The sequence below is a fragment of the Astatotilapia calliptera genome, chromosome 7, assembly GCF_900246225.1.
Source record: "Astatotilapia calliptera chromosome 7, fAstCal1.2, whole genome shotgun sequence".
NCBI classification, from domain to species: Eukaryota; Metazoa; Chordata; class Actinopteri; order Cichliformes; family Cichlidae; genus Astatotilapia; species Astatotilapia calliptera.
The window spans coordinates 24,367,185-24,384,308 of record NC_039308.1 but is presented as its reverse complement, the minus strand read 5'-3'; the positions used below and the strand labels follow the sequence as shown (position 1 = coordinate 24,384,308).

General features: G+C 41.0%; 1 protein-coding gene across 1 annotated transcript; it reads right to left on the bottom strand.

The window, feature by feature from the left end:
• Positions 1–315: 315 nt before the first annotated feature.
• Positions 316–17,099, bottom strand: fgf10a (fibroblast growth factor 10a). The gene is made up of 3 exons (XM_026174010.1): positions 16,388–17,099; positions 3,429–3,532; positions 316–1,194 (listed from the first exon to the last, which is right to left on the bottom strand). The coding sequence occupies exons 1-3, from the start codon at positions 16,821–16,823 to the stop codon at positions 994–996; spliced, it is 741 nt and encodes a 246-aa protein (XP_026029795.1). The 5' UTR covers positions 16,824–17,099; the 3' UTR covers positions 316–993.
• Positions 17,100–17,124: the final 25 nt, after the last annotated feature.

Below are 17,124 nucleotides of genomic sequence, written 5' to 3'. Positions count from 1 at the left end.
ATATTAGAGCTGAACCTGAGCTTTGCAGACCTAAAAACTTATTATTTACTATTCAAACAGTGCCACTTAAACTTAAACACTCAAAGTGATTAATTATATAGGCTTGCTAACAACATGAACAGACCAAATGATATTGTAGCTTTCATGGTTAGTAATAATGAGCTAATATATATGTTACAGCAATGGGCTGCATCAGTCAAAATTCAATCATATCCTTTACGTTTGCATTTATTTTTATGTTTTGTTGTGTATTTTGAAAAGAACAAACAATAATCACACGCTGAAAATAAAAATAACCAAAGTCAGTCAGACAGGTTAAAGACAAATATATTCTTTGTATTTATTCAGGTTTAAATGTATAGTATTCAAAGAGAAGCATACATGGTAAAAAAAAAAAAAAAGACTTTCTTTTTTGTATTTTTGTAGGGTTTTTTTGTTAAATATTACACAAAATAAATAAATTCAAAGAAGAAACATGATAGTTTTAGACTTGCTGCTGTGTTGGTACTTGACTAAACACAACACAACCTTTTTTCATTTTCCTCCACCCATCTCATCTTTTCTTCTTCTTCTATCAGTCAGCTTTCTGCTAATACTTCCTCTGCCTTCCCCTGTTTTCCTCCATGTTTTCTCTTTTGCCATTTCTTCCCCAGTCACTGACTTCACACGTACACAAATCTAAAAATGTGAGTTACCGTTTCACATTTTGGCACAGAAGTCATTTCTTTTCATAATTTTACCGTGCCAGTGTACTTTATAACTTAAAACAGAAAATAATATGTACATTGTATAGCGATATATCTTATTTCTTTCTTTAAAAATAGAAATGTCTTTATCCAACTGTGATAAAATGTCTGTTTGTTTCCTTTCTTTTCCTCCTCAGTGCATCATACTGTTCAGACTTGAATCTGTCCAATGAAGCCATCACTTCAACTCCAAAAAACGTCCAATAGCCTTTAATCTGCAGAGCTCTCCCTTTGCTGATTTGTCCAGTCATCGCTGTTCTGACAAAATAGGCAGGAAGTGAGTGGCTGGGTTTTTCCTTCGTGTCTTCCTTCCTTTCATTGGCTTTCCCTTGGGGTTCAGTGCAACAAACATGCGCTTGTCCTTGTTGAGCCACTGAGCTGAAGCGTAGGTGTTATACTTGTTTTCCTCGATGCGTTCAATTAGACGGCAGTCTGGGCCGTACTCTCTCTGTGGAGGAGAAGCAAAGAGTTTAAAAGAGCTGAAGAAAAAGATAATAATTTATATTTAAAGTAAATTAGTACAGGTTGCCTTTTTAAGATTTTCTCCATTGATGAAAACCACCTCTAGCAGGTAGCCAGTGACTTGAAACTTCCCACTGTACCACATGTGTAAGTTCTCAGTCATGGTTAGTTTTTACTCAAAAATAGTAACTGTTTTTTTGTTACCTGGAGATAGTTCTTGTGACAACATCCAATAACAAATGGTCAGCCATTGCTTAAGAACAATCCCCAGCGTAATTTTAAAAAGTCAGACGTAAAACTTGAATAGTTGTCAGTGTTGTTTGTGTGTCAGTAGTTTGGATGGCTGTGTGGTGGTGGGATGAGGGCAGAGAAGTTATTGTGACTTCTCGATGGTTCGGGCTTAGTGCCGAGCAAAGAGCATTGTGACACAAAGTTTGTGGCTTACATTACCGCAATGGCCACCCACTGGTAAATGAAGAGAAAATGATCTGAGAGAGCTGCATTTGTCAGTTTACTGGAAGCTGCCCTTGTGCTTAAAGCTAACAGCGCTTAAACAGCCAGTTAAATGGATGCAATTGATATTCGCAAGCAAAAATGTACTTGCTACACACACACACACAAACACACTCTAATAGCCAATATCTCTCCTTCACGCGCTCTCTCTCTCTCCACCACAGCTGTTCAAATTGGTTCCAGAAGTAAAGCTGAGTGTTCCCCGAGCAAAATGAAAATATTTTACGAACGCTATGCAGCTTTTTAAATTACGCTGGTACAAGGTACAATTAAATATCGCGTGAGTGCATGATGTAGGAATATAAGCCTGTTCATGGTCAAATGGTTAAAAAACGTAAGTAGTAAATCGGTAAGCTTTAAGATGAAGACATGTTCAAAGGCTAAGGTTAGAGTTAGGCAAGTAGCAGCTATAGTTAAGGATCGATTGAGTCTCAAAATAATGGTGTTAATAGGCAAAAGAATCGTTATAGTAAGTACAGAAATGAACGTAAAAGTAGTAAAAGTTAAAGGTGATCATAACCTGCGGTGTCACCTATGTGCTTTAATCTGCCAATACAATGAAACAATGAATTCAATTGATTAGCACCAGATAAAGAAGTCACTGTGTAAAACCATCAAGTGTAATCGAATGCCGGCCCTTCGCCGCTCCGCTACTAGGGCTTGTGTTGTGCTGTGGAGAAGACGTCATGGGAATTCAGTTGGAGGCCATGCAACAAAATGCCTCTTTTTATTTTCTGTCTTTTCTACCGTGTGTCATTTCATCTGTTGTGTGGCTCCTCAGAGACATGCTGAAAATCAGGTCTTTCAAAGTAGGGAAAAGAGGGGGGTGGGGGAGGCAGAATCGAATGAAGGAAAGAAGGGTGAGTGAGAGAGGACAGATAAAACGAGGGCTGCTCTACCCAGAGAGACTGAAGCAGAACAGAGAAACTGAAGGATTGTGTTTCCTGTTTCTGAATGGAGTGGAGAGGAGAGGTAGGCAGAGGAGAGTAACTGTGGTTCCTATTTCTGGAACAGTGAGTCGTACAGCCTTGTCCATTGTTTTATAAAGAATTCAAGAAACTTCAAAGCCACAGAACCACCACTTTAGAGGGAAAACGTCCTTTTACCAATTTTTTTTTTTCACTATCATCATCAGTCAAATTTAGCAATCGCAAAAGTGCAGAAGTGCGTTTGCAAAGAGTGGAGAAGATTTTGAACTAACAAGCTGCAAATCTCTTAAAGTGGACCTTATTTTCTGTCATAGACTAAGGGTGACCAAAAATTTCAATTAATAAATTTGATGTTTGTGCAAGTAATCTGTTCAACAAGTTTATTATTTAAGCTCTCAAGCTTAAATAGGTTAAAGTGATTGAGTTCTTGAGAAACTGTGGTTAAGAATTTAATCCAAACCAAGATATTAGCTTCATTATTCAAAGAAGAATGTGGAGCTTCTCTGAAAAGAGAGGCACCCACTGGACTACAGAGCTGCATAGGACTCTTTGTACAATACTCAGTTTCAGAGGGTATATTAAAAGGGTCTTCTCACCCATCTCCACCCACCTGCTGTTTAAACCCTCTGTTTGTTAGGAACAATCAATCACCAAGGCCTAGTATAAGATAAATAGGGATGTTTTTGGACTGAGAATAAAGCTATCCTCTTAGACTTAGAGAATAATGCATATTAAATAAAAATGACAGGTCAGAGAGTTAAACAGCGTTAAAACTTACCGCTCCATACAGAACGCCATTCTTCTTGATTGCCAGGTAGTGGTTACTTTTGAGGCCCTTGATGGCCACCACACCCACATCCACTGATTTGATCTCCAAAACACCTGGTGGAGCAGGGACAGGGAGACAAATAGGGAGTCAACTTTTGTGTGGGTCATTTACTCAGATAGAGTTACATTCTTACAACCACATATTTTTCTATTTATAGTCTGGAACAGGACCCTGAACAGGTTCCAGTTTCCTTTGATGATTTATTTACTTTTTATTCTGTCTGTCTCTAAAAGTAAAAGTTTTTCATTACATTACATTTACATGCATATGTATGTCTGACAACTTAAATGACTTTAATGATAAAGTAATTACTTTGGAATATAGCTCAAAGTTTCCCGTCACTCTTCATGCAAGTGTTAATGTTGTAATGGAGAGACTGCATCAAAAAGCAGAAAAATAGGTGTTTGACACGATTACTATCACTTTAAAGTGTGGGGAGATGCATTTTTATCTGCACGCCTCTTAATGCTGCTATAACATATCTATATTTTTGTTAATTTCAGGGTCTCCTGCACTGTTTTTTTTTTATTTCATATTTTCCCACAAGTGAACCCCAGTCTTGTCCCCCTCCCTTTCTTTTTCCTTCACTGTGTGACAGTCAGCCCGGCCTCTTACCCCTGGTTAGCTTGTGGGCTGTATGCTCTGGGACCAAGGTGTTAGCCAGGAAAAAACATTTCTGCGCTCTATGTTTGTTTTTCTGACCAGAGGAGCACAGGCAGGCTGGACGGAGCAAGGCTTTCTGCCTGCCAGACTGGCAAGAGGTCAACGCGTTTGTATCAGTTTTCAAGCCTGAACCAATTACTGATTTAAGCTGTGGTTACCAGCCCTTCCTTCTCTCATCCTAAAGCCAGTTACAGCGGGCCATAAAGTAATCAGGAGATGAGGTGATTAGCTGAGGGGGGTAGTAGGAAGTGGAGGCTGGTTGCAGGAATGCTTTAGACAGAAAAGAGACTTGGATATTCACCTGATCTTTAGTGGTAAATGAACAAAAAATTTAAATGCAAATTTTCACGTGTCCCCAAAATCTGGTTGTGAGACACTTAAAAAATATTCAGTGTATCTCAGCTGCCTCGAACAGTAGCTGCCTTTTTACCAGACGACCCTTCACTGCCCTTAACCCTCTTCTCTTGTACTCAGACGGAGATTTGCAACTTCCTGCAGGCTTTTGAGTTTTATGAAGGTCAGGCCTGAGGAGATTAAGGGGATATGTGAGCCTCCAGCTCAGAATGATACAAAATCTATATAAAGAATATGTCTTTCACTGACTACGCTGCGTCGCCTAGTTTGTCTTTGTTGTCACTGGACAAGGATTTGGAGAATGTTTGTGATTTTTTTAATGACTTGTGGCCTCGTGTTAAATGTTGTGGCTGATGCATTTATCCCTCATGTGGTCGATTTCAAGAACTTTGAGAAGAGTTTCGCAGCTCCACGGTGCGTCATGCAGGCTTGCTGTGTGAAGTCCATTACTCACACAGGCATGTGCTGCAACACAGCGCTGATCTATCAGGTTCAAAATGTTCCAGCTGACATTTCTGAGCTGTGATCCATTAAAAAAAAAGGGATCTGTCTGTGCTGCGCTACAGGCTGGTCCACCTGTTCAAACCTTCCTCCTTCCATTTGATGTGGTTTGTCTAAACCAAAAGCACAGGGCTCTTTTATGGCCCCTGCGCCAGTTACCAGAAGCAGCCCGCCTGCCTGTGAGTGAAAAAGCCTGGCTGCAACAAAAGGCTTAAATTGCAGCAACAACAGTTGGCAGTAATGCAGGGAGATGGAGAAAAACAGGACCTGAGCTTGTGTCAGGCTAACGTTAACCTGCTGCCCTTAAAGCTGCATTTTATTATTTTACTCTCTCACTCAACACCTTGTCTTTTTTGGTGTCTTGTTAATGTGTAATTTTTATTTTTTCTGCTTTTCCCCCCCTCTCTGCTGTTTCCCTCCCTGTGTCCCTTGGATTTCAGCCCAACATCTTTATGAATTATGTTTTAAGTGCAAAGGGGGAGTTTTATGATCTGGCACTGAAAGCAAAAAAAGAAGGGAAAAAAAGCACAAAGTTTACTTAATTTAAAAGGCATGGTCATTTGCTGCTATCAACATTATTTAAAGAACTACCAAAGGCAAACACGTGTGTGTAACAGGGCAACATTTCAACTTTCATAAGAGCGAGCCAAAATGGTCTCTGCTTGTCAAGCTGTAACTGACAGAGCTGGAAGTTCAAATAAACACAGCCCAGCCGTCTAACAAGGAAGAAACTGTTCATTAACGACTCCATAATGACCTTAACGATATTTAATTATCAGATTTTTATTTTTTTTAAAGCCAAATCTGAGCTCACGAGAGCAGGTTTCGTGCATTTTAAGACTTAATGATTGCTATTCATAGTAGCGGTTTGGATCGTAACTGATTGAGATTTTTGGTGTAATCGATTGTTATACTTGTTGTTACAATGATCTACGCAGTCTCTCTGACTTACAGGCAAGAGAATTTCTCAACCAGATTTCTATTTAAATTTGGCACCAATTTCAACCGGATTTACAAAGCAAAAGAAAAACCCTAGTGGACCGGCTATAAATCAGCCACCAACCGACTGATGATAAAGGTGCTATGACATAATTAGAACAGGAACGAGCAAAGAATTAATTCAAAGCTTAATTTAGCTTTTGCATTATTTCACATACAGGTCAGCAGTCACACCGAGCTTGTCTGTTTGCCAGTTAAGCGAAAACTGTAATAACGTACTGACGTCACAGGATAAAGTCACTGGATGTATGACGGTGTTTACTTTTTAAGACAAAATACTTTTGAAATCAACCAATTTAAAAACAACTTCTTTGCAGAGAGACCTATGAAACCTGAACTCTGCTAAATACTTAGTACTTATATGTTAATACTTACTGACTAAGCAGCACAACAGGACTCACTCTTGCATTACAAAGTCAACATTCCAGTGAGCAGTGTAACCAAGTGCAATAAAACTCAGCTGTTTTATTTTATAATTGTACTGAATTATATCATAGTCATGTGTGTTAATTATGCAGGAACCACCAGGACTGCTACAAATTTCATTGTAATTTGTTCAACAGATGTGAAAATAAATGTACTCTAATGTAAAGATTAAGCATCAGCCTGGGATGTACACTCTTCTATGATCATTCTAGCTCATGCAAATCAGCACAGTCACACAAATATTAAAAAGACACACTCTCACACAGGAGCGCGCACATTCGCAGACCTCACACCGACCCCTGTTAGGCCCCTTTCTGGAAACGTGGTCAGTTAGACTCCAGCTGATCCCAAAGGTTAGAGGAGGTTGTGAAAATGTTTCCACTGTTTATCCAGGGGCTTTTTGAAGATTATACTGCAGTTGTTCACATTGTGACCTCGACACGGTGACCAGCTGTGAGCGGGTCTACTGCGTGTCTACAGCTCGGAGAGGTCTTGCTCCTCGTTGTGAAATATCATCACTTGCGGAGCAGTTTGTGTCGTGAACTCCACTCCGCGAGCAGAGTGAAAACGGTTTTTGTTCTTTTATTCTGCGTCCAGTGCTCTGCTATGAACCTCTGACTTCACTATTTTTATTTCAGCAGTGACTGATTTCTCTCACCCTTTTTGAGATAAATGTGACATCCAAGAAACAAAATTCTCATGAAGACAAAAAGGACCCTATTATGTATTTCTCTTAAAAAAAATTTAATAGGAACCTTTCATGCGTTGAGGTCTAAACAGTAAGATCATTTTTCTCTTTGAAACAAGCAGCATAGTGACTGACGACATTTCATATTCACAGTGACATGAGAGTTTATATCCAGGCAACCACCAAAGACTCCAAAGCAAAGAAAATCCAGTGGGAACGCATGCAAAGGAATAGAAGAATTCAACAAGGGGGGAAATGGACCACCAAATCAGATACGAATTGCTCTATCTGGTCACATAAATAGAGAAAATGTCTTTTTAATTTGTCTCGGCCTTTGAGGCCACAGTTTTATCAGGATTAAACAATTTTGTTAGCGTTATTTATTTCTCGGAGTTTGAGCGGACTATTTCCGTTCCTTTATGAAGTCCAAAAGAGAACAAACATCTCTCGGTTGTGCAGATTGCTTGGTGAGAGCTTGTGGAGATGTTGGGCTTGAACAGAAACTGCTGCATGCTGTGTATTTTGGGGAGCACTGAGGTATTTGTTTAGACTGATGTGGCTGACAGCAGTATCTTCTTGTGCTAAGTGGCCACATCAAAGCACGCCTAGCTGATGGATTACATGAAAGAGGGAACAGAGGGCTGTTTCTGATTTCCAATATGGCCAGAATTTTTCTACAAATACAAGTTTTTTTTGTAAATTGATTTCTTTTCATATTGTGTTCTGCACATATTTGATTTGCTGTGTAAAAATCATATTAAATAAATTGTGTTTGGCCTTTGTGAATTACATTTAATGTGTTTTTTCTCAGTTCATTTCATTTTCTTTTTAGCCCGCACTCACCATATCAGCTTACTCTTGCCCGGGCAATGGTTTTATGTCCTTTCCTGACTGATGCACTCACATCAAAATACAGAAATGAGCAAAACTGCACGCTGTTAAACCTTCATCTGATGTCATTGGCCTTGGGGTGATCGCGTGGGAGAAAAAAAATTAGAAAGCCAACAGTCTAGGTGAGAGATAACATGAAATTTGCAATCACTTGCAATCACTCACGCTTAAGAGCAGCCAGGAGGAATTTGCAGTGGTGTTAACCGGGATTTGATTGAGTGGAGAAACACCTGAGAAATTGTGATTCCTTAAACGTGGTTTACTTTGTAACATGATAGAGCGCGCGTGCTGCCAGCTTCTGTCAAAAACCATTCACAAGCCTGACACAGCAGGAGTCGTGTTTTCAGGCAGAGTGCTGTGATGGTCGTCTGCATTTCACACATTTTTCATTTACAGTTCAGCTGTCAGTGCGGTGTTGCCCAACTGTTGTGGCTAGAGTTGTTGCTGAGGGACTCTTAGCTTTTAGAGATCTTCTTATATTACACCACAAGTATTACCCACAATATCATTCAGCTTGTCACATCCTCTCTCTGCTTTGCTCTGTGTTGTGTTTGTTTGCACATGTATTAATTTTGTACGCATTCAACACGCACACACTTAACACACACAGAGTAATGAGCCGGCATTCCTGACGGCTCAGTTCAAACAGCCAGACTGTCCAGATGCCTCTCTGGTCTCAACTCACAGCACTACCTTTGATGACTCCATTAAGAGGCTCAATTTTATGCAGTGTGTGTGCAGCAGGGTTAGGGGTGAGGTGTGCGTGCATGTGTGTTTGGTTGGGGGCTTCTCCTAAAGCACGTGGTGTCTATATGGCAGCAGCCCTGGATGTTATCTGTCACAGATGCTATTCTCCATCTCCCACTGCTTTACTGGCCATGAATTCAGCCTGTTCACAGGCACCAAAATGACACTTTGTGCATTCGGCTTCATCTGGACATTTTACAGCAGCGCTGCAGGTAGAAAGAGTCTTGTAAAAAATACACTATAAGGCAGTTGTGGCATTTTACAATTTCTCAAAGAAGTTTTCAGAGGAAAGGAAACAAAATTTGCTTCACATCTTCAAATCTAAAACCCGATGATGTTCAAGGAGATACTGCATGACAAACAAAAGCCCCAAATCCTCATCTAACCCAAAACCTGACACTAATTAACTCTTTTTTTTTTTTGTCAATTGATGACTCACATGTCTAACAGTTTTACCTCTGTTCTGCTACAAGAGGTCGCATGTAATGGCTCAATCATACAAAATAGGACAATAAGCTCCTTAAAGCTTTGAAAAATTTAATTGTCTTGTGATTCCACTGAATTTGTTTTCATTCAGTCACCAATTCCAGTTTGTTGCTGTAATCATTTTCATTTGCAAGGCGATTGCATTGGTTTCCTGATAGGAAGCAACCTCTGTCTAAACAGTGGCGATCCAACTCAGAGTGATTGCAAAGACTGGCAGGGTTGCAAGTAATTGCCACGTCGCAACAAGTTTGCGTCATTCTGCAACAATGAACACAACTCCTCTGTTACGTGTCTTTGTGCAGGAGGGGACTCGAGTCAACTGGTTGGCATCTGGTTGTATTCTGGTTATATTCCTATATAAATACAAGATTGCTGAGCACCTGTGTCATTTTACAGTTAAATCCTTGTCCTGCAGCAACTGCATACGTCACTATTTGTGGCGGGATTTCAGAATTTATGTTTCAGATACATGAGGTTCTAACTGGACTCTGAATGAAAGAAGTTAATCTGAATTTCTGTGTATGGAGACGACAGCAGATTGGAAACAAACAGTAACAGATTGGCAGCAATTTTTGATTTTGATTTCATAACAGTTCAACAGTACCACACATGGCATAGTAGAATTGTCAACTTGACTTAATTGATATAATTGCAAACTGATGGCAGGCTGATTCAGACGGACTTATGTTCCAAAGGTGCTTTGAAGACCCCGAATAATTGTGTTCATGCCACGGTCTCCAACCACTGTTTTTACTAATATGACTGTTTGTGACTGAATTGATTCTGGGTTATCTTATAAAAAGAAATAATAATTTTCCTGCAGTTTTTGGGCATTTGTACAATTTTATGATGTTAAGCTCTCAGCATGAGTTTGTTGCTCTTACTTTTCTCCATAAATGGCATTAGCAACTTTTCCATTGTTGTGATTTGTTATTTAAACAACAATAAACTGTTTGCTGCTACAGCATCACTGAGATGACTTCTCAGATGCTGTCAGTTCTTCCATGTTAATAATATGAAACTCTGCATGCTGGTAAAACTTAATGACCCATGGATACTTCCAAAACTTCTACCTAATCATTAAATAAGTCCGCCTGCATCGCAGACTATCATTAGTTCAGCGTTTTTGTAAACCTTTTGTCAAATGCATGAAAATAAATAATTCACCCCGAAGCTTTTTATAGAAGTACAGAAGTATGAAAGGTTATCAGAGAATCTCCTCCTGCTTTTCTCTCTCCCAGTCTCAAGTATATGTCAGAGTATTCTTCAGCAATCGTTCACAAAATATACACAATGAAAAAGGTTTTGCGGATAGTAATGGACTCTCGATGTTTGGCCCTCTCTTCACTGAGCTGGAGTGCTCCAAAGGAGCGGAAGATCTTACAAAAACATAATTTGTTGCTGAAAGACTTTTGTTTAAGGTGGTGCCCAACTGGGTTTGTGGCGGGACTGCCTCAGTCTGCCTTCGGAAATCTGGCTCTTCCATCTTGTTGTAGCTGACACATTAATCGACAGGGGAGCAAATTTATGGGAAGATATCAAGTGGTGATGACAGGAAGTGTGTAAATAGTGATGGAAGACAGATCCTGTCATTGTCCTCAGCGACTTTTTGCAAAGAAAAAAAAAAAAAAGTTAAACAAAGACAGCACTGAAGTAAAAGGGCCATCTTAACGAGAAAATTATAATAAAAGTGGAGGTGTTACTGTCAGTATGCATGCGTTTCTATTCCTGAGGCATCCAAACATCAGTGAATGCGTTAAAGGACACTTGTAGGCTTATCCCTGTGTATGAGAGACCCCTGAAGAGTTTGCACGAAAGACTCAAACATTCAACTCTTAAATTTTAAGAGGTTTTAAATTCTCTAAATTCTCTAAATCAGTGGGTCTCAAAAGAGGGACCTGGAGCTCCCGGGGCGGGGGGCGTATTCTGCACCAAGGAGTCTAAATATTTTACTATAAGCTATAAAAAATGTGCTGATTTGGGACATGTATCCTATTAAAGACATCACTGTTACCCACATTGTCTCTGAGCAAACACAAACTCTGATATGACTGTGTCACATAAAACTGCTCTGAAAAGAACCCTTTGCTGTTGCTGTGGTGTGGCTTGGATTATTAGCGAGCTAGCTGGCAAGCTTAAAGAAGTATTAGAGCGAGTTTCCATCATCAAGTGACGATAAAAGGCTAAATGAGCTAAATTGATAAAATATGCAGATGGTTACATTCAGCTTGATTTTTTTGATGACAGCAACAGAGAACCAAAATGCGTCATGTGTCTCCAGGTGCTGGCACATGATGCCAGGCCGCAAAGCAAGCACTGAGCGCGCAGATTGAAATACTTCTTTCAGTTACTATGAAACAGGTCTGAAGCCTTTAAGGTGAAAGGTTTTAGAATACAAACAGCTCTAATTGCATCTGAGAGTATGAATGGTAGTAAGGATATGCTTAATGAAGATTATCAGGGGGCCTTGGAAATGTCTCGCCCTTGTAAGAGATCCCAAAACGTTTATTTTATGGCCTCGCTTGCTCCGCAGATTAGAGTAAAATTAGTCATAATTCAAAAGTGACATGATTTGATCCAGACTCCCGCTGCAACAACATCACAGGGAAGATGTGCAGTATGAAACCAAAATAATTTATCGCAGTTACACACCCACAGGAAGACTCTAACTAATTTCACTGATTACCACGAATGGTTTTTCCATTATTTTTGTGTATAGCCAATCAGGGGCACCCTTAATGGCATCCTGCATGTAAACAACATGAAAGTTGTAGCTGAATTAAAGGTCAGAAAGAGGAAGGTGTGTTTATTGTATGTTTTCAGAGTACAGCCGAATGTAATTGTTGATGTTGGCTCTTAAGAGCACCCGTTTAGTTTTTCCTGAACGAGCTCCTTCAGTGATGTTTGCGTGCCCGTTTTATTTACAGCCGCTAGGGAGAAGAGTCCGTGCAGAGTAACTTTAAATGAAAACCAATGCTGACACTAACCTCTGGTACTTCCAGTACCTCCTCATAACTCTCTTTTATGGGCCACACTGTTACCTTTTCCCATGAGAACCCTAAATACGCTCATCGAGCATCCCATCGAAGGCAGCAACATAGAGGCGACCAAAAGTAGAAGAGCAGAAGACGGGGACTGATGTCAGGACTTGTTACTTTTGTTTTTGGCTCTCACCTTGCTGAGTCATTCAAGCTTTATGGATGCAAAGTACGGAGATGAAGAAGTGCATGTGGTTTTAAATATGTGCACATTTATTCCACAGCAACAATCTGCAATGTTGCATTTCTAATTGCATTTTTTTTCCTTTACAATACACAGTGCAGCCTACAGCGCTTTGATGGAGTTTCAATAGTCTAGTTTTGCTAAAGTGTAGTAAAATATATTTTAACATTTTCCTGTAATTTCTTCTTAAAATTGCCCTAAAATAATTCTAAAAGTTGAAGAGGACTCTGGATCCCAACGGCTAAACAAAGTTATTTTGGCTGAAAGAAGATTTTAGCTTTGGCACCGACTCCACAACATACACAAAAATAATATTTGGATACAAATGCATCATTCCAAATACAATTCTGTCTCTTGCAGACTTGTTAATATAAAATTTGGCTCTTTGAGTTGCAAAAAATCTGGCATTTGCAGAGTACAACCAAAAGTGATACAATACTTGTAGTGCTGACCTTTCCATTAGCAGTGCTTCCTGACTCAGGTCAATAGGTAGAGGTCAAACAAGAGGGGGCAGACCCGTGTAATTATCCAGGACAGGGAAATCCTGGTCTAAATCAGAATGATGTCCAGAGAATTAAGAGTCTAAAATTGTGGTTTGCTTGATTCTCCCATGACAGCTCAGTGATTAATGCATGATAAATGTTTGAAGTGTGTGTGTGGCAGCTTTTACAATGAGAATCAAACCTCCAACTGCTGTCACCTTGGCACCGTTTAGTAGTAACTGAGCTACTCACAAGCGCAAGTCTGCAGTCCAACTGCAAGCGCACGTCCATTTATTACACTGTGTTATTCGTTTGTTTGTAAACAAGATGTGACAGTCTGTGGACAAAATGGAGGGAAGGAAACAAGGACAGTCTTGTTTCTTACAGTCAGTGTGAGGATGGATGCTAATCACATGGCAGCCCCAAAAGATTTCCAAACTGAGACCAGAACCTCTCATTTCAAAAGGCCTTATGAGGTGAGATGGATAGATGGGCGTTTAGAACAAAACACATCAGAACGCACGATTCGCTAAAGCCTGAGTGATGTGCCGGCCTCGGCTCTGACAAGATCATTAGAAAGGTTCCGCTGCGGAGGAGAGCAGCGACCCGGGACCAGCAGCTAAAACTTCTCCGTCACCTCTGACACTGTCTAATGACACTCATTTGCAATCTGACTTCCTGAACATTAGCAGACGATTAGACTACGATAACCACTGCAATTAACCTCCGCGGTAGTTTTTCAATCTAATGCTTTCCTGAAGAACTGTCGCATCGGGTAGTTCCACACCTGAGTTTACACTCTGGAGAAACTTGAGTGCACTGTTTCTGTGCAGTTGTATTATATAAGATGCTGCATATAGAGAAAGTTTGCGACATTATTTCACATAGGCCATATGTTTCTAATAGCCAGAAACCAGCATCAGAGAAGTAATCTGTCTAAAAGTCTGTGTTTAGCTTCAAAAGTATACCAGTGTAAATGAGCAATGTTATAATCTGAGGTATAAAAATAAACAAAAAGTGTGTTCAAAACTTGTGCACAAACACACCAGAGCAGTTTTGAGTAGGACCAGTCATACGCTGTCTAGTATGTGAAAAACCACATCCATGATCACCATTAGGGGAACGGAATTGAAATATATTCTGTTTGGTTTAGTTTGAAGGGTACAATTTGTTCTTTGCTTATTTCAGAGTGCATAAAAAATGTCAGTAAGTGGGAGTGTTAGCATAAGCATAAACGCTGCTCTGCTCGCAAGCCTGTACGCAGTCATGCTATATGAGCACAAGCACCTGGACGTGGAGTATAGTTTGATGCTGGGCAGACACACGCATTATTTAATCACCAAACTTTCAGTCTGAAGCATGTCGAACATCTGCACTTACCATCAGGTGGATACAGATTGATGAAATGCTTTTTCTAAATATGCCGCCAAGACAAAATATGGCCTGAAAGGTTTAGCCTTCACGACCGAGTTCCCATATTAAGATTCGCTTTTCTCCCTGGAAGGTTCTTACCTATTTCCTAAAACAATCAAGTGGCAAGAGCTGCTGAAATTGATGGATTGTGCCTCTAATGCCATGACCTGATGCCATTATAGTTAGTGACACGTTGCAGCCTAATGGCTGAGCTCTTTCTGTGCATGTGAGTAAAAAAAAAGTGTGTACATGTGTGTGTGTGTGTGTGTCAAAGAGGACTGCAGGCGAGGGGAGGGAGGAAGAGACGCTAATTGAAATTCCTTCAGCCATGTCTGGCAGAGCCTTGGTGTCTGAGTGGCACACACACGCACACATATTCACACTGGCCCTAATAAAAGTGGGCTTTGCCATATGGAGGCCATGTGCAAGACTGGCCTCTCTGTGCTCAAGCGTGTGTCTGCATCTGTGTGTGTGTGCACATGTACTCAGCAGGCGAGCCTTGTACAGCACCAGAGCGTCGAGTACAGATGCATGCAACCCTATGACATGTGTATGAAGGTGTGCGAGTGATAAAGACCAGTTTAGAACAAGTACACAGACACTTGACATCATACATTTAGAAGAAAACTATTCAGTAATGCAGCGAACGCCTGTTTTCTAATAATAAAGATATTAGCTTGAGTTTTGGACATCACCCATCTAATTCAGTGAACTGGCAGGCAGACTGTGGGCAGGTAAATGTGGGAGCAATGTTCTGTTCTCACTCAACAACTACTGTCAGTATGTCCTTAGGCCATGCAGTTATTCTGTGCTGCTCACAGGCCAAAAGACTGTGGCAGACTTGGAGAACTTCCAGATGTGTTCAACTAGAAGATAAAGCCGCACACTACAAAATGATAACAGCTGATTTTCTGTTCTGAATCAGTCATAACTGATTATGATGAGCCTTGCAAGTCGTTAAAACTATTTAGATTTGCTGCAGTACAGATCTGATGCTTTGGTGAGATTTGCGTGATACCATCTGGCTATTTAGCATTTTTTTTAGAAACCAAAAATAATTTGTTTTTATTTTGGGGGGCAGGGTTTTTTTTTCCTGCTGTAACTGTGGATTTTGAACTCATCCTTGCATTTGTACTATTTTCCTTCAGAAACTTAAGGTGCTTTTAATATACTGGCGGAGTTTCTGAGTTCCCAGCAGCAGAGGAACTGTGAGTGTGAAAGAGAAACTGTGTGAATGTGAGGCTGAGTGATGCTGACAAATAAGCATGTGTGCTCAGTGACCCTTCTCAGGATAAATAAAGGTTAAAATCATATTTCCCTGCCCGCAAAATGCACAACCAGGAAAACAAAAAAAGGGGGAGCAGGAAGCGTTTGGTTATTACTTTATATCTGAGTCAGTACAACCTCATAGTTAGCATATGCCCAACACTATTATAGCAAGAGCACAATAGCAGCAAGGAATAAGAGTACTTGTCATTCTCCCCTGGGGTTTGGTAATAGCTGTGTTTTAGATATTTCCTCAAACAGGAAGAACTTTCTCTGGGCAATTTCTAATTGGTTCCAGTGGATCATCGCTCTTTTTTTATCTGCCCGGTTTAGTTTTTTTTTTTCTTCTTCTCTCCTGCTCTTCTACTGTCATGCTTTTCTTTCCCAAACTCTTTGTAGTCAGGCAATATGCCTGCCTCTGCACATGGTGAAAAGGCTGCAGGCACACAGCTCTGTTACTTGTTCTATTGCCCAGCTACCTGTCTGGAAGTGCATGGGTGCTCACAGAACGGAAACAAGGAAACATCAGTGGCCACAGATAAACATGTGAGATGAAGTGGAGGACAAGCAGTGCTGCATTTGCCACAGTTGTGCCACTGACAGATACTAAGGTTGCGTTTGGCTCTCTTTAAAAAGTCTAAAAAGAAAGATCTCATATCAGGATCTTGAATATGAAATTGATTTCTGACTTTCATAAACTGCTGTGTGTGTGGTTAAAAGCTGTTTGCACCAGAAAGGATCAGCTGACACATTAAAGGCAGATGACTTACTGTATGGATCGTCCTTGTTTCCGGTGCCGTTAACCTTTCCCTCCTCGCCAATGCGAAGGTAGAATTTCTGGGAGGAGAACAGTTTCCGCCAGCGCACGTCCCCTTGTAGATGCTTGTAGCTGCTTCGCACGTGCCGGCCAACGACCGTCGCAGACGACGATGACACATTGGTCGCCCTTGGCAACCTTGCAGAGGATGCGTGAAGCGGTGTGGGTGATGAGGAGGGTGGTGGGTATGAGATGAGGAAGTGAGGAGAAGTCCCTGCTGGTGCATTGCGGCCGTGTTCGGACGAAGCGGACAGCGGGGAGGATGAGGACGGTCCGAGCAGGAGAAGCAAGAGCAGCAAGGTGAGGGAGAGGTGTGAAGGAGGTCTACGGCAGGGGCAGGAGGAGAACCAGGCGGCCGGTGCACCTTGTGTCACTGTCCATCTACACATGGTAGTGGAGCTGGGAGAGCTGTGGATGTGCTCAGGGGCTGGGGCATGCTGAGCTGGTGCAGGGAAAGGGAATGAGAGTGGGAGAAACTCCCCCCAACTAAACCTCCTCTGTTTGGGAAACCCCAGCCTCACTGGGACTGTAGGTGTTAAAACCTGTAGAACAGCTGGGATGAAGATGGTGCGACTTGCTGTGGCAGATGTAGGTTGATCAGGAATATAAACGTTGATGTAGCGGGGGGTAATGGTGAAGCCCACAGCGCTGTGGCTGACGCCGCTGTAGTCCCCCGGTGCTGTTTATTCC